The sequence below is a fragment of the Rhincodon typus genome, chromosome 23, assembly GCF_021869965.1.
Source record: "Rhincodon typus isolate 14 chromosome 23, sRhiTyp1.1, whole genome shotgun sequence".
In the NCBI taxonomy this organism is placed as follows: domain Eukaryota; kingdom Metazoa; phylum Chordata; class Chondrichthyes; order Orectolobiformes; family Rhincodontidae; genus Rhincodon; species Rhincodon typus.
In genome coordinates this window covers 6046199-6064770 of record NC_063354.1, presented here as the reverse complement: position 1 = coordinate 6064770, position 18572 = coordinate 6046199, and the positions used below count along the sequence as shown (strand labels likewise).

The following is an 18572-nucleotide window of genomic DNA, read 5'->3' as shown; positions in this document are numbered from 1 at the left end:
CCTTCTTCAGACCCGAAACGTCAGCTTTCCTGCTCCTCTGATGCTGCCTGGCCTGCTGTGTTCCTCCAGCTCCACACTGTGTTATCTTGGACTCCAGCATCTGCAGTTCTTACTATCCCTAATTAGGGATCAGGTTATTTTAGAGTTAGTGTCACAAAATAAGAATGGGTTAATTAATAATATAGCTGAAAATTAGCTATTAGGAAATAGTGACCATAAAATGATAGAATCTTGGCATGAAATTCGAAAGCGATATGGTTCAATCCAAAATGAGGGTTCCAAACGTGAACAAAGGAAATTATGAGGGTATATAGAGCAAGTCGGCTGCAGTGAAATGATAAATACATGAAAAGATTTGATGGTAGCCTGGCAACGGCTAGTATTCAAAGAAGTATTATATGGTCCATAACAAATATATATTGATTTAAATCACAAAAATCCAACAGGAAAGGAGAATCTACCATGGCTAACAAAAGTTAAAGTTTGTAGTAGATCAAGGAAGTGCATGATAAAACTGCTAAGAAAAGTAATAAGCCCAAGGATTGGAATTTACTTAAAATCCAGAAAAAGAGGACCAACAGACTGAAAGGGAAAAGAGAATATTGTAATTTAAGATGTGAGATAATATATGTAAAAATATTATTTATTTTAGAATTAGGATTTTGAACTTGTGACATGTGAGTTTTAGTCATTGTGTATGAGGTGGTTTAATAATTAACTTGTCAGTTTTTGTAGCGTCATGGTTTCAAATCATCTACATGCCAGACAGTAAGTAACTTGGGCCTTCCTGGAGTGATAACGTAGTTTGTTTGTATTGTGAGGGTTTTATGAACAGAAAAGACAAATGTCAAAAGGCATTAGTTACTTTGAAGAATTAAAAAACTTTTTATTTCGGAAAATCCCATTGAATGGAAAGCTTTTAATTTCAGTTTTCAGAAGACCTGGCTGGGGTCAGATGTGAGAACAGCTTCTGCGAGAGCAAGGAGTTAGTTTAAAACAGTTTGGAAATAGGTTCACCTCAGTGTAAGGACTTTAGTTTGAAAATTCCACAGTATAAGTGTTTGGTGACAACCCAGATGATATTATTTAGGAGGTGATGACCGAGGGGTATTATTACTAGACTATTAATCCCGAGCCCTAAATAATATCCTGGGGGCACAAATTCGAATCCCGCTATGATAGATGGTAGAACTTGAATTCAATAAAAATCAGAATTAAGAGTCTAATGATGACCATGAATCCATTGCCAATTGTTGAAAAACCCATCTGGTTCACTAATGTCCTTTAGGAAAGGAAACTGCCATCTCACCTTCTCTGGCCTACATGTGACAACAGACCCACAGTAATGTGGTTGATTCTTGAAAATGCCCTCTGGGCAATGCATAATGGGAAATAAATGTTGGCCTGGCTAGCAACACCTTCATACCATAATGAATTTAAATAAATTGAAGCTAAGTACGTATAAGCTCAATATGCAAGTAATGATGAAAAAGGCTGTCACAATCTCAAAACCAGGAATTGGAAAAAACAGTTAAGTCAAACCTATAGATGTGATAGAAACAAGAACTCTTTTTGGTATTGGATACCCGAAGTGAACGTGCTGGACGGATGGGATTTTATTCTGCTATATATTTCAAATTCTTTCAAATTGTGGGAAATGTAAATACCTTGGCCTGTTCTACTTCATTTTTATTTCTTTTGTGCAATAAACATATAATTTTTGGTAAAGCCAAATCCACAAAATTGCATGGTTATGCTGCAGAAAAAAACCACCACCTTACATTAGAAAAAAAAATCAAAAGATGATATATCAAGCCAGATTTCAGTTTGGGATCTTATTTGTCTCGCAGTTACGTCAGCTGGGATCATCATAATATGAACGTAAGATAATATGAAACATAAAGGCAGACTGTAAAAACTTCTTCAGGTTTTCAAAAAAACATTCATGTGTTGGGGTTTCTGCCATTCTCACATTCTGATTACCTAATCTGCACAATCAACGCCGTTTCTCCCCCAGCACTCCATCCCCACTATTTCATAAATGCTGCCCCCTCCATACTTCACGTAGCTCTGATGAAGAGTCAACTAGACTTGAAACGTTAGCTTGCTTTCTCTCCACAAATGCTGCCTGACCCCCTGTGATTTCCAGCACTTTTTGTTGTCAAATGGGTGTATTTCATCATGTTCATAACAAGTGCCATGTAGATGGTGACATACTTTGGGAAGTCGAGAGGTGAGTCACTCACTGCAGTACTCCTAGCCTTTGAGCTGCTTCTGTAGCAACAGTATTCATATAGTTAGTCAAGTTCAGTTTCTGGTCAATGGTAACCCCAGGATATTGATAGTGGGGATTCAGTGATGGTTATGTTGTTTAATGTCAAGGGGCAATAGTTATATTAAGTCTTGTTGGAGATGGTAATTGTCTGGCACATATATTGTGAAAATGCTACTGCTATTTGTTAATTAAATCCTGGATATTTTCCAAGTCTTACTATATTTGGACATTGACTACTTCAGTATCTGAGAATTTTAAAAAAAAAATTAGCAATGACAAATGTGTGTATTTCTGGCGGAGACAGAGGAGAGTGCAATGGAGAATTGGGAAGAAAAACTGAACAATTATTTTGCAACTGTCTTCACAGTAGAAGATACATAAAATCTCCCAGAAATGCAAGGGAGCCAAGGAACAAATGTAAATGAGGTACTGAAAGAATTAATAAAGAGATAGGATTAAAATATTAATTGACTTGGAGATTGCCAAATCCCTTGAACCAGATGACCTACATCTCAGAACATTGAAGAAAGTCACTATGGCAATAATAGATGCATTGGTGGTTACCTTTCAACATTTTATAGATTATGGAAAGGTTCCCACTCACGGGAACATAACAAAGGTATACCCTATTATTCAAGAAGGGAAGGAGAGAGAGAAAACGGAAAACTACAAATCTATTAGCTTGATGGCAGGAGTAAGGAAATTGTTTGAATATATTATAAAAGATATAACTGGACACTGAGAAGATAAAAATGATATGATTGGGCAGAGTTAACATTAATTTATGAAAGGCAAGTCTTGTTTGATAAATCTGTTGGTATTTTTTTAGGATGCTACTTGCAGCATAGATAAAGGTGAGCAGCCAGTTAATGTGGTTTATTGGAACTTCAGAGGCCTTTCACCAAGGTTCCACACAGGATGTTAGTAAACAAAATTGGTTCACATGGGATAACAATGTAGAGCTGGATGAACACAGCAGGCCAGGCAGCATCAGAGGAAAGCTGATGTTTCAGGTTTGGACCCTTCTTCAGAAGATTTCCTTCTGAAGAAGGGTCCAGACCCGAAACGTCAGCTTTCCTGCTCCTCTGATGCTGCTTGGCCTGCTGTGTTCATCCAGCTCTGCACCTTGTTATCTCAGACTCCAGCATCAGCAGTTCCTACTATCTCTGGTTCACATGGGATTGGGGTAATTTATTGCCATGGATTGAGAATTGCTTAACAGACAGAGTACAGAGAATAAGAATAAACAAGTCATTTTCGGTGTGGCAGGTGGTTCATAGGGCGTTATTGAAAGGAGCAGTGTTTGGGCAACAGCTGTTCACAATCTACATAAGTGATCTGGATGTTGAAAATTTGCTGATGACACAAAATTAGGTGGAAAATACGCGTTGTGATGAGGATGCAAAGAGACTTCAAGGGAATTTGCATAGGCTACATGAATGAGCAATAACATGGCAGATGGAATATAATGCAAATAGTGTGAAGTTATCTATTTCAGTAAAAAAGCATAAAAGCAAATAAATTGGGAGGAGCTGCAAAGTGTTGATGACCAAAAGGGACCTTGATCATGAGTCACCATGAGCGAAAATGCAGGTGCAACAAATAATTAAGAAGGCAAATGATATGTTAACCTTCATCGCAAGGGGAGTTCAGTACAGGGATAAAGATGTTTTGCTGCAATTGTATAGCGCCTTGGTGAGACCAACTTGGAGTATCATGTACAGTTTTGGTCACCTTATCCAAGGAAGGAGAAACATGGCATAGCAGGAGTACAACAGAGTTTTATCGGCCTAGCCTCTGGAGCGAGATTGCCTTGTGAGGAGTCTACTCCTGCTCCTATCTTCTATATTTCTATGGATCGAAGAAACTGCTCTCATTTTCTGCACTCAAACGCTTCCTCCACTTTCTGTATTCTGACTGTATCCATACACAGTTTTCTTGAAAGTTCCATCTTACTCTGGAAACATCAAAGTTGAGGGTGTCAAACAGTGGTAACAAACCTGAAATGTTAGAGATTTTAGATTCAACGAAGAATCTAGAACTAAGGGGGCACATGGCAGAACTGGCTCAAGGAGCTGAACAGACTATTACCGTTTCCTATGTTCTTCTAAATTATTGTAAAATGTTAAATACTTACATTATCATTTGAACCGTTGTTATCTTCATATTTTGTTTCAATATGAATGAAGAACTTAGGTAAAAAGGAGCACTGAAAAACAAAATTAAATGAATTAATCACCACTTTGTTTGTATTCATGGCAGAACACACGTGGAAATATAAATAGGCAGTTGGCTGAAAATTCCCTCATGTGTGAAAAAATGGCCAAAGTCATAATTGCCCTAAAGTTCTCCAGAGAAACAGATTTCTCTGAGATTTTCTTTTATCTTCTGATAAGATAATGATGGACAATGGAGAGATTTGTAGAGATGCAACTGTACTGATTATGTTCAGTGATCTGGTATTTCTAAGTTTATATACTGACCACTTAAAGCTTGAAAAACATTATAAAATCAGTTCCTTTGAATATCATTTGTCATTCCTTTTCCACTCGACTTGTACTTCTGCATTTCAGGCAGCAGGTGCATGCCCTTGCTCAAAGAGCAGAACACCCTCAGATGATGTCATTGCTCTTGACAGCCAGCCCTCAGGGGACAGAGGGACCACTCTCTCCTGATTTAGTAAATCTCTTTCCACTGCAGGGAACTGCCACTGTTTCTATTTGCTGCACTCAATCAAGGACAGAGCAGATGGGAATCAAACCTGCATCTATGTTGTACTATTTCATTGAGCATCACTATTTTATCATTTCGCAAAATTGTGCTTCACAGCTTTCAAATTTCAAAATTGTTAGTTTCCACTCAAAGAAGCTAATGAATAATAGGATGTTTGCAAAAAGATGACAGCTAAATTAAATGATTGTACCATTAAGCACAAGAATAAGAATGGACTGTTTGTTAGCTACATTAGATGACATATTTTCTGTCACCCAAACAGAACAAATTTATTTATAATGTACCTGCAAATTTCTCATGTTTCTTCCAAAGCTAGTTAATAAATATAAAGTTTATATATACAAGTTGGCTTACTCCTGCTCCTAATTCCTGCGCCCTTTTAGAATTGGTCGTCTTCAGGCACTTGCTCCATAGAGGCATCGAATGGTTAGAGCCTGTCGTGACAGTATATTTTTCATTCGATTCATAAAATGTATGTACTCCACTCACTAGGTATTGATCAACCCTAATTGCCCTTGAGAAGGTGGTGAGCTGTTTTCTTGAACTGCCACAATCAATCTGGTATAGGTACACTCAGTGCTGTTTTGAAGGGAGTCCCAGGGTTCCAACTCAGTGATGGTACAGAAACATTTACTCAGTTCCAAGTCAAAATAGTACATGACTTGATGGAGAACTTGCATGTGGTGGCAATCTCACAGTTCTGTTGTCCTTGTCCTTCCAGACGGCAGAGATCAAAGATTTGGCAGGTGCTGTCAAAAAAGCTTTGGAGAATTGATGCAGTGCATAATGGAGAAGGTGAATTGCAGCCACTGTATGGCAGTGGTAAATACATGACTTTTTAAGCTCGTGGATAAGTTGCAATCAAGCAGACCGGTTTGTCTACAATGGGCTTGAGCTTCTTGAGTGACATCAGAAAACTGAATTGAAAATGTAGATGTAGTAGTTACACTATTAAATATTAATACAAAAGCTGAATTTGAAATCATGCCAACAGAAATAAGATTTGTTAACTGGAAGTATGCATCTTTTACAACATTTTAAACACGAAAATAGATGGAGACCTTCTCTTAAAGGTTTATTTGGTAAGTCATCTTTTTTGGGTGTTATATGAAAATTATACAGGATTGTTTAATACTCAAAGAGAAGCAACAGCTAAACCAGAAAGAATGTTGTTTGATAGAACAAAGTTACCAAGCACAAAATAATACAATTCTAGTATAGCCATGCTCAGACACAAGCCACTAGACTATAAAGGTTAAGCCATAAATTTCCCTTTCAAATATTATTCTCTTAGATTACTACTATAAAATGAAAGCAAGGATTAGGGAACAAAACGTGATTTTAAAACTAAGGAAACACTTGCTGATGGTCTGAAAATTGAATGTTTCTCCAGGAAGAATTGGAAAAGATGTAGCTCTAATATTACTGCTGTGTTCTTATATATATTTGGCACATTAAAAAAATCTTCATTCATCTGTAAGGATGTAGATGTCTGATTATCCCACAATTAAAGGAAACCTCTGAGTGAACTGACTGCAGCTCAAACAATAGTTCTATGTCCTTTTCAGAATAAGCTAAATATAACTTCTTATTCAAATCAAGCCTTCCAAATGCTGTCAAAACTATTTACTCCCTGTGAAATAAATGTCAAAGTTCCCTACCCCAGCTGTTCTTTTCAAAGGATTCATGACATCAAATTAATTCATCTTCAACATCACTGGTTTTAGGCTTGGGACTCGTGAATTTTCAAGTAAAAAAATGTCAGCAAAGGAACAAATAGGTGCAGCAAATACACTTAAAATGACTACAGTTGAAATTTAGATGACTATTAACAGTGTCATGAATATTGTAACAAAAGGAGATTGTCCATTAAAATGGATAAATCTGCAGTGTACATGTTTACTAAGAAACACTACATCACCAACAAATTGGTATATAAAAAAACTATTAAACGGAAATCTTTTGAGAAATATTAGTTACTTTGCAATAATCTGAAAACATGTAATAGTTGGCTCCAGCCATGGATGGAGAAGAGATCAGTTGCAGTGAGGGAGACTACATCACTGAATTAATTATAATGTTATGTGGCAAGTGTCATCATGATTTTCTTTCATAAAATCAGCTATACACAGACTCCAGCCTGGAAATGCTGACATTTTTGCATGAGTTTTATAAAATATCAATTCTCACTAGTGACAAAATATCTTGGGAGTGTTTAATTTGTGAAGTTTGACAATTTTCAGAATTAAATGGTAGGTAGACTAAGGGAAAGGCAGCATGGCCCAAATAGGGGACATGTATTAGCTGTTTTTGCTGCATCTTCTTTGGATATGAGAGGCAATACAACCCTACTCCCACCTTGTGAAGGATGTATAGCATCTCAATGTCCAACAGGGACCTCAATAATTGCCATGTCCAGAATATTCCAGAATCTAAACAGATTTTTTTTTCCAAGTTAACATTATTTTGACGTAATCTGTCTATTCAAAATGCCACCTAGTTTAAGTTCTAAGCGACAAGCTATTATTTTCAGATCTTAATCAACAAGGAATATTTAATCAAAATCTAAACAATGAACATGTCCAGAGACTAGAAGCTAAAAATTTATCTCCCGATGTTTTTGGGCATGGGGATTGCGATCTGTCCATACCCATTAATATAGACAGCATACAAACATTGTGCCACCTTCTCATTTGTGTAGCTGTAGCATCGTAGATTGTTGTGTGACCCATATTGCTGCCTGACTGAACACTTTGCAGAATGTCTAGCACCATGTGAAGCTGGCATACGTTAACGTTCTTAAATGGGAATTGCACTGACTACGAGGAATTATTTACCCATTCTGGTCATAAACATACAAAAGCAAAATATTTCTTAAAAGTAGTGAAGATTATAAATGATGACATTCTGAAGGTTTTGGGTGCATATATATAATGAACACAAACGTTACCAGCTACATACAGGAAACAATTAGGAAGGTGTAGTGATTGTAAAAAGGTCAGTCAGGTGGACCTCATAGAATATGAGTTCCCAGATTGGGACTGTTAATCTGGTCCAATCAGGAAGTCCTGGTTGACAGATAAAAACAGAAGTATCAGATATCACAGCTGGCTCTGAGGGAGCTAGATCAGTCTCAAGGACTTTCTATGTATACATAAATAGTGATTTGGTGATGAGATACTGGCCTCTGTGGAGTTATTTCAGAAGGCAAATGGAAAATTGATCTTTGTTGCAAGGGGATTGGATCCAAGATTACAAGTACAATTGCTACAATTGTACATGATTTGGTGACACAATACCTGGAGAGTTGGGTGGTCTTTGTCTCTATGTTTAAGGAAGGAGATATTTGCATTGGAGGTTCATCAAAGGTTCACTAGATTAATTCTTGGGATGAAAGTGTACATATGATAGTCATTAAATGGCTGCTGAAACAGAGATTGGGGTATGGTGGGTCACTGGCTTAGGCTACAGTTATTTCAGACCAAGATGGGAAATTTTACCATTTAAAATATTGTGAGTGTTTAGCTTCACCTATCAAGGTGTGGATGGTCCATTGCTGAAATATTTGAGGTAAATAGCTTTTTTTTATCTCTTAGGGAATCAAGGAGTATTGGGAGTGGAGGTAAGGCTGATGACCATACTGAATGGCAGAGCACGTTCAAGGGGCCCAATGGTCTCCTTCTGCTTCTAATTCATACATTCTTATGTTCTCAAGGAAGCAGCTGTAAACTACTTGGTGCAATTGGTTGTAGGTGCAATCAGAAAACAAGAATCACCAGGGAAGAGAGAGAGTTCCCAAGTTCACAGATGCAATTCCAGAGGTCTTAGTGATGTAGGGCAGCGGGAGCGGGGAGATCACATTTCCAGCGGGGACTAGAAAGACTTCAAGGAATATCACCTGAAGGTTATTCAGGAGCAGCTGGCCAGGAGGATCAACTGCCTGTCTAGCCCAGGAGACCCTGCAGCAAAGCTTCAAGAAGTTTGATAATTTTACATACGTACTCAAAGTCAGTGAATGATTACTCAAGTCTTCAGACCCATCGCAGGACCACCCTTTCATGCTGCAAAATCCATCACCCCTTATGAATTTCTATCTATCGCCCTAAGCATTCAGGATGCAAGCCTAACATTCAAATATGCTTTGCACATACACTGTAATGATGTGAGCCTCACACCCATATCTCATAACCTCACATACTTGCATGTGTACAGCAATTCCCCTTGCAGCGTAGGATGTCACTTGGACTGTATCAAAGGAAGTGAATCAAGACACAAAGTCCTTAACTTTGTTCTATTATCAGTAAGTTTCACATAATCAGAAAGGAGAGATTACATCCAGAGTGAATCACAACCCGGTGAATATATATTTCTGGGATTTTGGAGCAGCATGGGATTTCAGTGCAGAGCAGAAAAGTGCTTTTTGCTTGCTTTATTTGAGCATACTTTATAAGGTCTTTTTAACAGGATAAATTGAAGCCCAGGATTGGGAGCCCAACATAAAACAGAGCAACATCACAGGAAAACTATTAATTTACTGGTTGGTAACAGCTGCTAATTTGACTATCTATTAGAAGTTACCCCAAGATTAAAGGTAAATGGGAGAAATATTTTACAGATTAAAAACTAAGTTTTTCTAACAAGTTTGAGATTCTTGCTCCTTGTGTGATAAGAGCACAGATGTAGGGAAGATGAGTAAACCTATCATAGCACAATTGTACACCATTCAAGAGGAGGGAGAAAAGAGAAATGTCATTTCAACTGGGGATGATATAGTCAGGGGAACATACACAGTTCTCTGTGGCCAGGATTGAGAGTCCCGAACAATGCATTGTCTGCCTGGCGTCAGGATATGTCATCTGAGGTGCAGAGGAACTGGGAGTGGGGGTTGGGAGTGGGGGGTGGGGGGAGAAAAATCAAGCTGTAGTGACCTACTTAGGTACCAACGATAAAGGTAGAAAGAGGAAAAGAGATTCTGCTAAGGGAATATGAGTATGTGAGAATATCAAGTTCCTCGGAACAATGATAACCGACGACCTGTCCTGGACTTCCCAAGTAAATGCGACAGCCAAGAAGGCACAACAAGGCCTCTTCTTCCTTGGGCGGCTCAGGAAATTTGGCATGTCCATAAAATCCCTCACCAACTTCTCCAGATGTACCATTGAAAGCATACTGTCTGGGTGCATAATGGCCTGGAAGGGCAATTGCTCTGCCCAGGACTGTAAGAAACTACAGAAGGTGATATGCACAGTCCAGACCATCATGGAAGCCAACCTTCCATCCATGGACTCTATTTACATGGCTTACTGCCACGGGAAGGCAGCCAACATTATCAAAGGCCCATCGCACCCTGATAATGACCACCTACACCCTCTTCCATCAGGCAGAAAATACACACGCACGAGCACGTTCAAGAACAGCTTCCTTCTGGCCGTTATCAGACTGTTGAATTAACTCGAGCCTCAAATAATGTAACCCACAATGTAACCTGTATGCCTCTAAATCTTTTTGATCTGTACATCCATTGCTTGCAGCGATCTGCCTGTACCACTTGTAAACAAAGCTTTTCACTGTATTTCAGTACACATGACAATAAAATCAATCAATCAATCGATAGTCAGGAGCTAAGTTACAAAGCGGAACTGAAAAGGAAATAATCTCCCATTACTACCTGAGTTATGAGCTAATTGGCACAGGCTCCATAAGGTTAAAAAGATAAATGCGTGGCCCAGAGATTGGTGTGAGAGAACCGGGTACGAATTCATGGGACATTGCCACCAGTACTAGGGAAGGAGGGAGCTGTTCCGATGAAGGGGCTTTTCCTGAATCATGCTGGGTCTAGAGTCCCGGTGAATTGCAAAACTAGGGTTGTAGACAGGCTTTAAACTAAATAGTGAAAGGGGTGGTTTCAGCTGCATGGAAAATTAGAAAATCAAAGATAAAAGAGAAGGTCGGATAGCAGGATGCCAGAAATAAAAGGACGGGTCACAATGTGTGTTTGCCATATTGCATCAAGGAAAAAGTGTAGAGAAATTTGATAATAGAACATATGTAAAGGCTTTGTATCTTAATTCATGAAGCATTCAGAATAAAGTAGACAATGTGACGGTGAAAATTGAGGTAAATTAATATCTCATAGCCATTCCAGAAACATGGTTACAAGGAGATTAAAACTGGGAACTTAACATTCAGGGATATTTGATTTTCTGAAAGACAGGGGAGATGGAAAACTCTGATGTCACTGTTAATTAGAATTGAAATGAGAAAAGTTGTGAGAGATGCTCTAGGCTCTGATAATGTAAAGTCCATTTGGGCAGAGGCAAAAAACAGCAAAGGAGAGAAGATATTGGCAGGAGTAGTATAGAGGCCCCTACACAGTTGCCACTCTGTAGGAAATGTTAAAAGAGTAGGGCAATAATTATACGTGACTTTAAGCTTTGTGTTAATTGGATTGATTAAATTGGAAAGGATAGCTGTGACAACAAATTCACAGAGTACATTAGGGTAGCTTCCTAGAGCAATATATCATGCAGTCAACCAGGCAGCAGGCTATCTTGGATCTTGGTTGGTTTAATAAATGAACTCAAAGTAAAAGATCCTTTAGGAAGTAGTGATCATAACATGATAGAAAGTAATATTCAGCTCAAGAGAGTGATACTTGGGTCGGAAACAACTATGTTTAACTTAAATAAAGGGAATTACAATGAAATGAGGATAGAGTTTGCAAAAGGGTTAATAGATTCGCAGGAATGACAATAAGCAAGCAGCGTCAGACATTTAAGGAGGTAATTCATGATTCTCAGCAAAAATACATTCCAGTAAGGAGCAAAGAATGGGATAAACCAACCATGGCTAACCAAGGAAGTTAAGGAGAGTATCAGTTGAAAGGAAAAAACATATAAGGAGGCAAAAGTCAGTGATAGGCCTGAAGACTTGGGATAAATTCAGAATCTAGCAAAAAGATAAAGAGAGAGAAAGTAAACAATGACAGCAAATTAAAGAGGAATGTAAAAACTGACAATAAGAACTTCTTTAAATACATAAAAAGGAAGAGAGAGGAGTGCAGGTTGCTTAGAAAATGAATCTAGGGAGACAGTTAAAAGGAATAAGGAAATGGCAGAAGAGGGTCTGCTATAGCTACAACATCTAAGCTCTGGAACATTTCCACCAGAGACACCTGAGGTCCAATATTTTGGACTGTGAAGCTCTGCTCATGTTAATCAACGTGTTGATTCCTGGCTTCCAGAAGCCGTTGCCAAGAGACTGACCCTAGAGATCCATGCAGCAGCAAGTAAAATCAGAGGGAACATTGCTGACGTCCTTTATGAAAACTTGATGGGAAATGAAATCACAAACAAGGTCATTCATCATGCTGGGCTGATGTAAGAGTTTAGAGAAAAAAACGGAGAACTGCAGATGCTGGAAATCAGATAAAAGGAAATTGCTGGAAAAGCTCAGCAGGTCTGGCAGCATCTGTGGAGATAAATCAGAGTTAACATTTCGGGTCTAGTGACTCTTTCACAGAGCATTTACAGATGTTATTGCACACTTCTGGAGCAGGTGGGATTTGAAGCAAGGTCTTCTGATTTAGAGGCAGGGATACTATCTCTGCACCACAAGAGTTCTAGTTTTTCAAGTTAGTGCTCTAGGCTTAACCATATTCAGCTCCTTCATCAATGACCTTCTCTCCATCATGAGGTCAGGGGACTTTTTTTAATGACAAGTGTTCAGTAGCATTTGAAACTCCCCAGATACTGAAGCAGCCTGTGCTTGCATGCTGTAACCTGGACAACATTCAGGTTTGGGCTGATAACTGGTCTGAAACATTTGCACCACACTAAGCGCCATGCAATTATCATCTCCGACAGCCACTGTTGTTATCCAGTGTCATTACTAATGCTGAACCCACCACTATCAACAATACTGGAGTAGTCATCGATTCAAAACTTAACTGAACCAGTCATATAAATGCTGTGGCTACAAGGATATGTCACGGGCTCGGAATTTTGCAGTGAGTGCCTCACCTCCTGACTCTCCACAGTCCACAAAGCACAAGTCAACACTGTGATGGAATTATCTCTTAATCTCTTAAGGATAGTATTAAACTGGACAGGGTTCAGAAAAGATTTACCAGGATGTTCGAGAATGGAGGGCTTCAGTTGTAAGGAGAGGCTGGATAGCATGGGACTCTTTTAACTGGAATATAAGAGATTGTGGGGAGACCTTATAGAGGTTTATAAAATCATGAGGGGTATAGTTAAGGTGAATGGGCAGGTGTCTTTTCCCTAGGGTGGGGATTTCAAGACGAGAGGGCAAATTTTTAAGGTGAAAGGAGAAAGATTTTAAAAAGACATGAGGGGCAATTTTTTTTACACAAAGAGTGGTTCACGTGTTCCAGAGTGGGTGGTGGACGCTGGAACAGTTACAAAAGGTTAAAAGACACTAGATAATTACATGAATAAGAAATGTTTGGAGGGATGTGGGCCAAGCTCAGGCAAATGGGACTAATTTAGCTTGGGATCATGGTCAGCATGGATTGGTTGGACTGCAGGGTCTGTTTCCACGCAGTATGACTCTAATTACCTGAATGAGCATAGTTCCAATAATAGCCAATAAGCTCACGCCATCAAGGACAAAGCAGGTCATTTGATTGCTATGTCCATCCACATCATAAGTATTCATTACTAACACACCCACTGCACTTGGCTAGCAGTGTGCAACATCAACAGAATGTACGGCAGCAACTCACCAGTCATCCTTAGACAGCATTTTCCAAACTGCAACCCCTGCCTTCCGATGGAAAAGGGCAGCAAATGCATGTACACACCTGTTCCTTCAAGTTCTTTTCCAAGTCATATCCGTCCAAATTTGGAACCAAATCAGCATTCCTTCACTCTCACTGGGTGGGAAACCTGAATCTCTCTTCCAAAAATTACTGTGAATGCATCTCCATCAGATGGACTGCAGTGGTTTATAAAGTAGCTCACCATCACCTTCTCAAGAGCAAGTAGAATTGGAAATAAATACCAATCTTGTCAATGACTTTCTCATTCCAGGATGAATAAGAAAAAAAATCTTAAAAAGAAGGTGCAACCCTCCAGTTAAATAATTAATCATGTTCAAGTTTAATACTTGGTTGAGCACAATGTATAACAGAAGCAGCAACCTTTCAGAGTCCTTAGAATGGAACTGTGTTTTTGCACTGGTAAAAATTACCTTTGTGGGAGTATAAGGTCAGAATCATTCGCCAAAAATTGGGAAAACCTGTTGTTAGTTTCTTTTCCTGTTAGGGTTGGAGACTTTATCACTGGAAATATTACCTCTATAAATCTACTACTGGTCGTTTCTAATCTCAGATGTGATGAGAGATTAAAAACATCAATTTACTGATTCTTGAAATACATTTCTTTGGAAATTAATAGATTTTGTCATGTAACCACAATCCTCAGAACTCAAGTTAAATCCATTATGCATCCAAACAATTTTATTTCTTCTGGCACTGGCCTAGTTTAATGTATTTGCATTAAAATTGTCTGGTTTCTATTTTAAAGTAGTCGTTATCAGTGCACTATTGTATTGGCAGATATCCTGCAACTTGTGGGACTGGTTTTTCTACCTCAGTAGTTTACTGGTAATTTGACCTCTGCTGCCTTCAAGAACAATGATAGCAGGTGCATGGGAACACCATCACCTTTAAATTCCCCTCCATGTCACACAACTAATTTTGACTTGGTGTTCCTTTATCATTGCTGTGTCAAAACTCTGGAATACAACATCTAATGGTACTTTGGGTTACTTACACCAGATAGACTGGAGTGGTTCACCATTATCTCCGCAAGGACAACTGGGAATTAGCAATAAATTTTGGGTTTGCCATGATGGCCACAGCCCAAGAATAATTTAAAAAGTAACTTTTCGGATTTGTTCAGAAAACAAATTCAGACAAAGTTATTAAAGCATCCCACCTAATGTCTCCAGGTGACCTTGTGCTTTATTAGAAAGGCCAAATTCCTGACTCTTATTTGCTACGCGTTTTTGGTCAGATTCAGTGTGGTAAAAGGGAAAACAAAGCTTTGAAAGTGTATTAGTATATCTCCATTGATAAAAATACTGTGGCAAGTTCATGATGTTGGTGATATGCAGTGTTACAAGTATACTGCCTGCTTTGTGTTGATTTTTAAATGTGCCTGTGATGTTGAATTCGCCCTTAATGTCTGAGGCCATTCCAAGATGAATATTTGGAGTTGCAGAAGCTATAAACCATAGCTAAGAGTGGAGTTAAAGATCACTTTCAGAAATGACTTATAAGTTTGTCTATTCTGTAATATTTTAATGCTACTGACAGTCTCAGCACTGTTCCTAGTCTTTTCTTACTTCCTCGATTATTTTTAAACTTACTGTATCATGTTATGAAATGATGACGAACAAAATTAGGAAAATTATTTAAAGGACAGCTTAAACAGGTTCACATGAGACTTGTAGTCACAGATACCAATGCCTCAATGTACACGATCATAGACAATCATATTTGAACCTTAACTTAGCAATGCGAGAAAAGGTTTAGCTTTCCTTTAAGGCAATAACTGACGTCAGCCATTGTTTGCCCTTGGCTGTAATACAAAACCTGTTGGTAAGCATCTCTATTTGTTTATTTTTCTATAAAATTTTAATCCTAGATTTAACAAGACAAACCTCCAACTTTTAAAACAAAAGCCATCAATTGGCTCAACGTAATTGATTTAATAGCACAGCTTGTCCTCTGGGAATGTAGACAATTCTTCTAATCTTGCAATTTTAATGAAAGATATAATTTGCTGCATTTTTTTAATACTTTAAAGCCCTGAGCTCCCAAATAATTCTTGCTATTTTCTTATAAATCAATGAAAACTGGATGCCTAAATCTGCACGCAATATTCAGCATTGGTTTATACAAGATTAGAATACATTAGCTCAACTCAGAATCAAATTATTGTGAAAAATATTGCAGACTGTGTTAAGCTTCGCAGTTGAACAGTTTCACATATGGTGGGTACTTTCTCTCAGTGATCAATAAATTCAGCAAAAGCCTTTTCCTTTGATGCAAATGGACATCCTCATTGTTTCATGTTTACTAATAGAATATACATTAATTTACACTTGTACACATTAAAAATCAATTGGCTATGTCTGATGTCCACCATTCTAGTTCAGATCTATGAATGTTTTTACATTCTCTTGTGAATTCCTTCCACAAATCCAGAGGGGAGGTCGCAGGAATACTGTCAGTTAGGCTGGGGCTCATTCTCTCTGAATGTTTTTACGGAGTTTCATGTGCCAACTCCAAAATGGCCTGAATATCACAGGGGATGGCGCCAGAACTCACCCAGAAGGATAAAAAAAACCCCAGTAAAATTAGTGAATAAAACATACTGGTCTGATTAATCTTGTATACTTCAAAATTGAGGTCTGGCATGACCAGCACATTCATTTCCATGTGTAACTGTTTATTTTACTTCTTTATTTCTTTGGGCAGAGATTCCTTAGGTAGCAGCCTCAGGTCAGTCATAACACTTTCACTGGTGAGGGTTGTGAAGTCCCACTCTGGAGATTTGAGCATATCATCCAGTCTGATACGAGTGCACCACTGCTAAACTGATCAAAGTTTATTTTGGATCATGCCTTGTTTTCCCTGAAGTCCTTGGAAAAGATCTCTTTTGGCACAATTTTGTGAAGATTGGCAACATTCTCCCAGTGTTCAGGGCAACACCACTGAAACATTCACATGCTAATTAGCACTCATCTTTTGATTTGCAGTTTTTATTTTCTGTAATCTGTATATAGTGAATTGAATTTGTAAACCATCTGGTCCCTTTCCTTTCTGTTTCTTCAAAAGTATATATTTGCTTTTTTATTTGCAGCTTGTGTCAATTGCAGAGCTGCTATAATTAGTATTCATGACAAGGTAGATACTAGATAGTTCTGTTTTACTTTCTCACGCTGCTTTCTATTCTGTTAGTTAAATGTCAAATACTTGGCTTGCTCATTTATTTCCAATACTAACAAATCTAATTATCTGATTGAACTTCAAGGTGAATATTGATTGATATCAGTACACATCGTTCTGTTGCAGCGATAGTGTGTTCAATTTCTTGGAGGTGAGATGAATTGACAAACTGGATTGGAATTCCTTGCTGGATTTGGGTGAATTTCAATGCAGTTTAAAGAATAATTAGGTCTGAACAGACTGGAAAAGAATTTCAAAAATATAAGAATTGGGGGCAAGAGTTGGCAATTTAGTCCATCGAACTTGCTCTGCCATTCAATACGATCATGGCTGGTTCCATCTTGGCTTCAACTCAACTTTCCTGCCTGCTGTCCATACCCCCTCAAACCATTTATTCATTTAAAATCTGTCTATCTCCTCCTTAAATTTACTCGACGTCCCAGCATCCACTGAACTCTGGGGTAGTGAATTCCACAGGTCACAACCCTTTGAGAGAAGTAATTTCTCCTCATCTGTTTTAAATCTGCCATGGCTTATTCTAAAACTGCCGTCTCATTCTAGATTGCCCCACATGAGGAAACAGCCTTTCTACATCTACTTTGTCAATTCCCATTAGCTTTTATATACCTCAATTAAATCTCTTCTCATTCTTCTAAACTCTAGGGAGTATAGGCTAAGCTGCTCAATTCCTTTTCATAAAGATAAACCCCTCAGTCTGAATTCAATCTAGTGAACCTCCTCTCAACTGCCTCCGATACAACTACACCCCTCCTCAAGTAAGGGGACCAAAATACATATACAATGTTCCAGATGAGATCTCACTAATGCCTTGTACAGTCGCAGCAACACTTTGTATGACGATGCTGTCATTTTAGGAGGTTATTGTGTCCTGGATTTTTTTGACGAGAGGGTTAAGGTAGAGATGCCAAGCTGTCTCTAAGAATGACAACAATTTGTCAGGTGTTGGGGTTTTTAAAAATTGGAATAATGGAAGCAGCCTGGGTGTGGCTAGCTCTCACAGACCAGGCTTTCTAGCTCTTGTAGTTTTTAGAGTTAGTTTTTAAGCAGAAGCCTTTGGGTCTCAAAAGAGTTGGAAGCTTCAGTGAATGTCTCCTAGCTGCTATTCTGTTGATGTTTCTTCCTTCTGGATTGGAGAACTGCATGTGAGAATCTGTGACAACAAGGTGCAGGGCTGGATGAACACAGCAGGCCAAGCAGCATCATAGGAGCAGAGAGGCTGACGTTTCGGGCCTAGACCCTTCATCAGAAAAGGGGGAGGGGAAGGGGGTTCTGAAATAAATAGGGAGAGAGTGGGAGGCGGATAGAAGATGGATAGAGGAGAGGATAGGTGGAGAGGAAACAAACAGGTCGAAGAGGCGGGGATGGGGCCAGTAAAGGTGAGTGTAGGTGGGGAGTTAGGAAGGGGATAGGTCAGTCCAGGGAGGACGGACAGGTCAAGGGGGCGGGATGAGGTTGGTCGGTAGGAGATGGAGGTGCGGCTTGAGGTGGGAGGAGGGGATAGGTGGGAGGAAGAACAGGTTAGGGAGGCAGGGACGAGCTGGACTGGTTTTGGGATGCGGTAGG

General features: G+C 38.8%; 1 protein-coding gene across 1 annotated transcript in view; it reads right to left on the bottom strand.

Moving 5' to 3' along the window:
• LOC109929767 (phosphatidylinositol transfer protein cytoplasmic 1a) overlaps positions 1-18572 on the bottom strand; it is a 224401-nt gene that overhangs the window by 56476 nt on the left and 149353 nt on the right. Inside the window, exon 5 of the mRNA XM_048611083.1 lies at positions 4413-4484. Coding sequence (XP_048467040.1) covers positions 4413-4484 — 72 coding nt within the window. The remainder of the gene's footprint in view (positions 1-4412; positions 4485-18572) is intronic.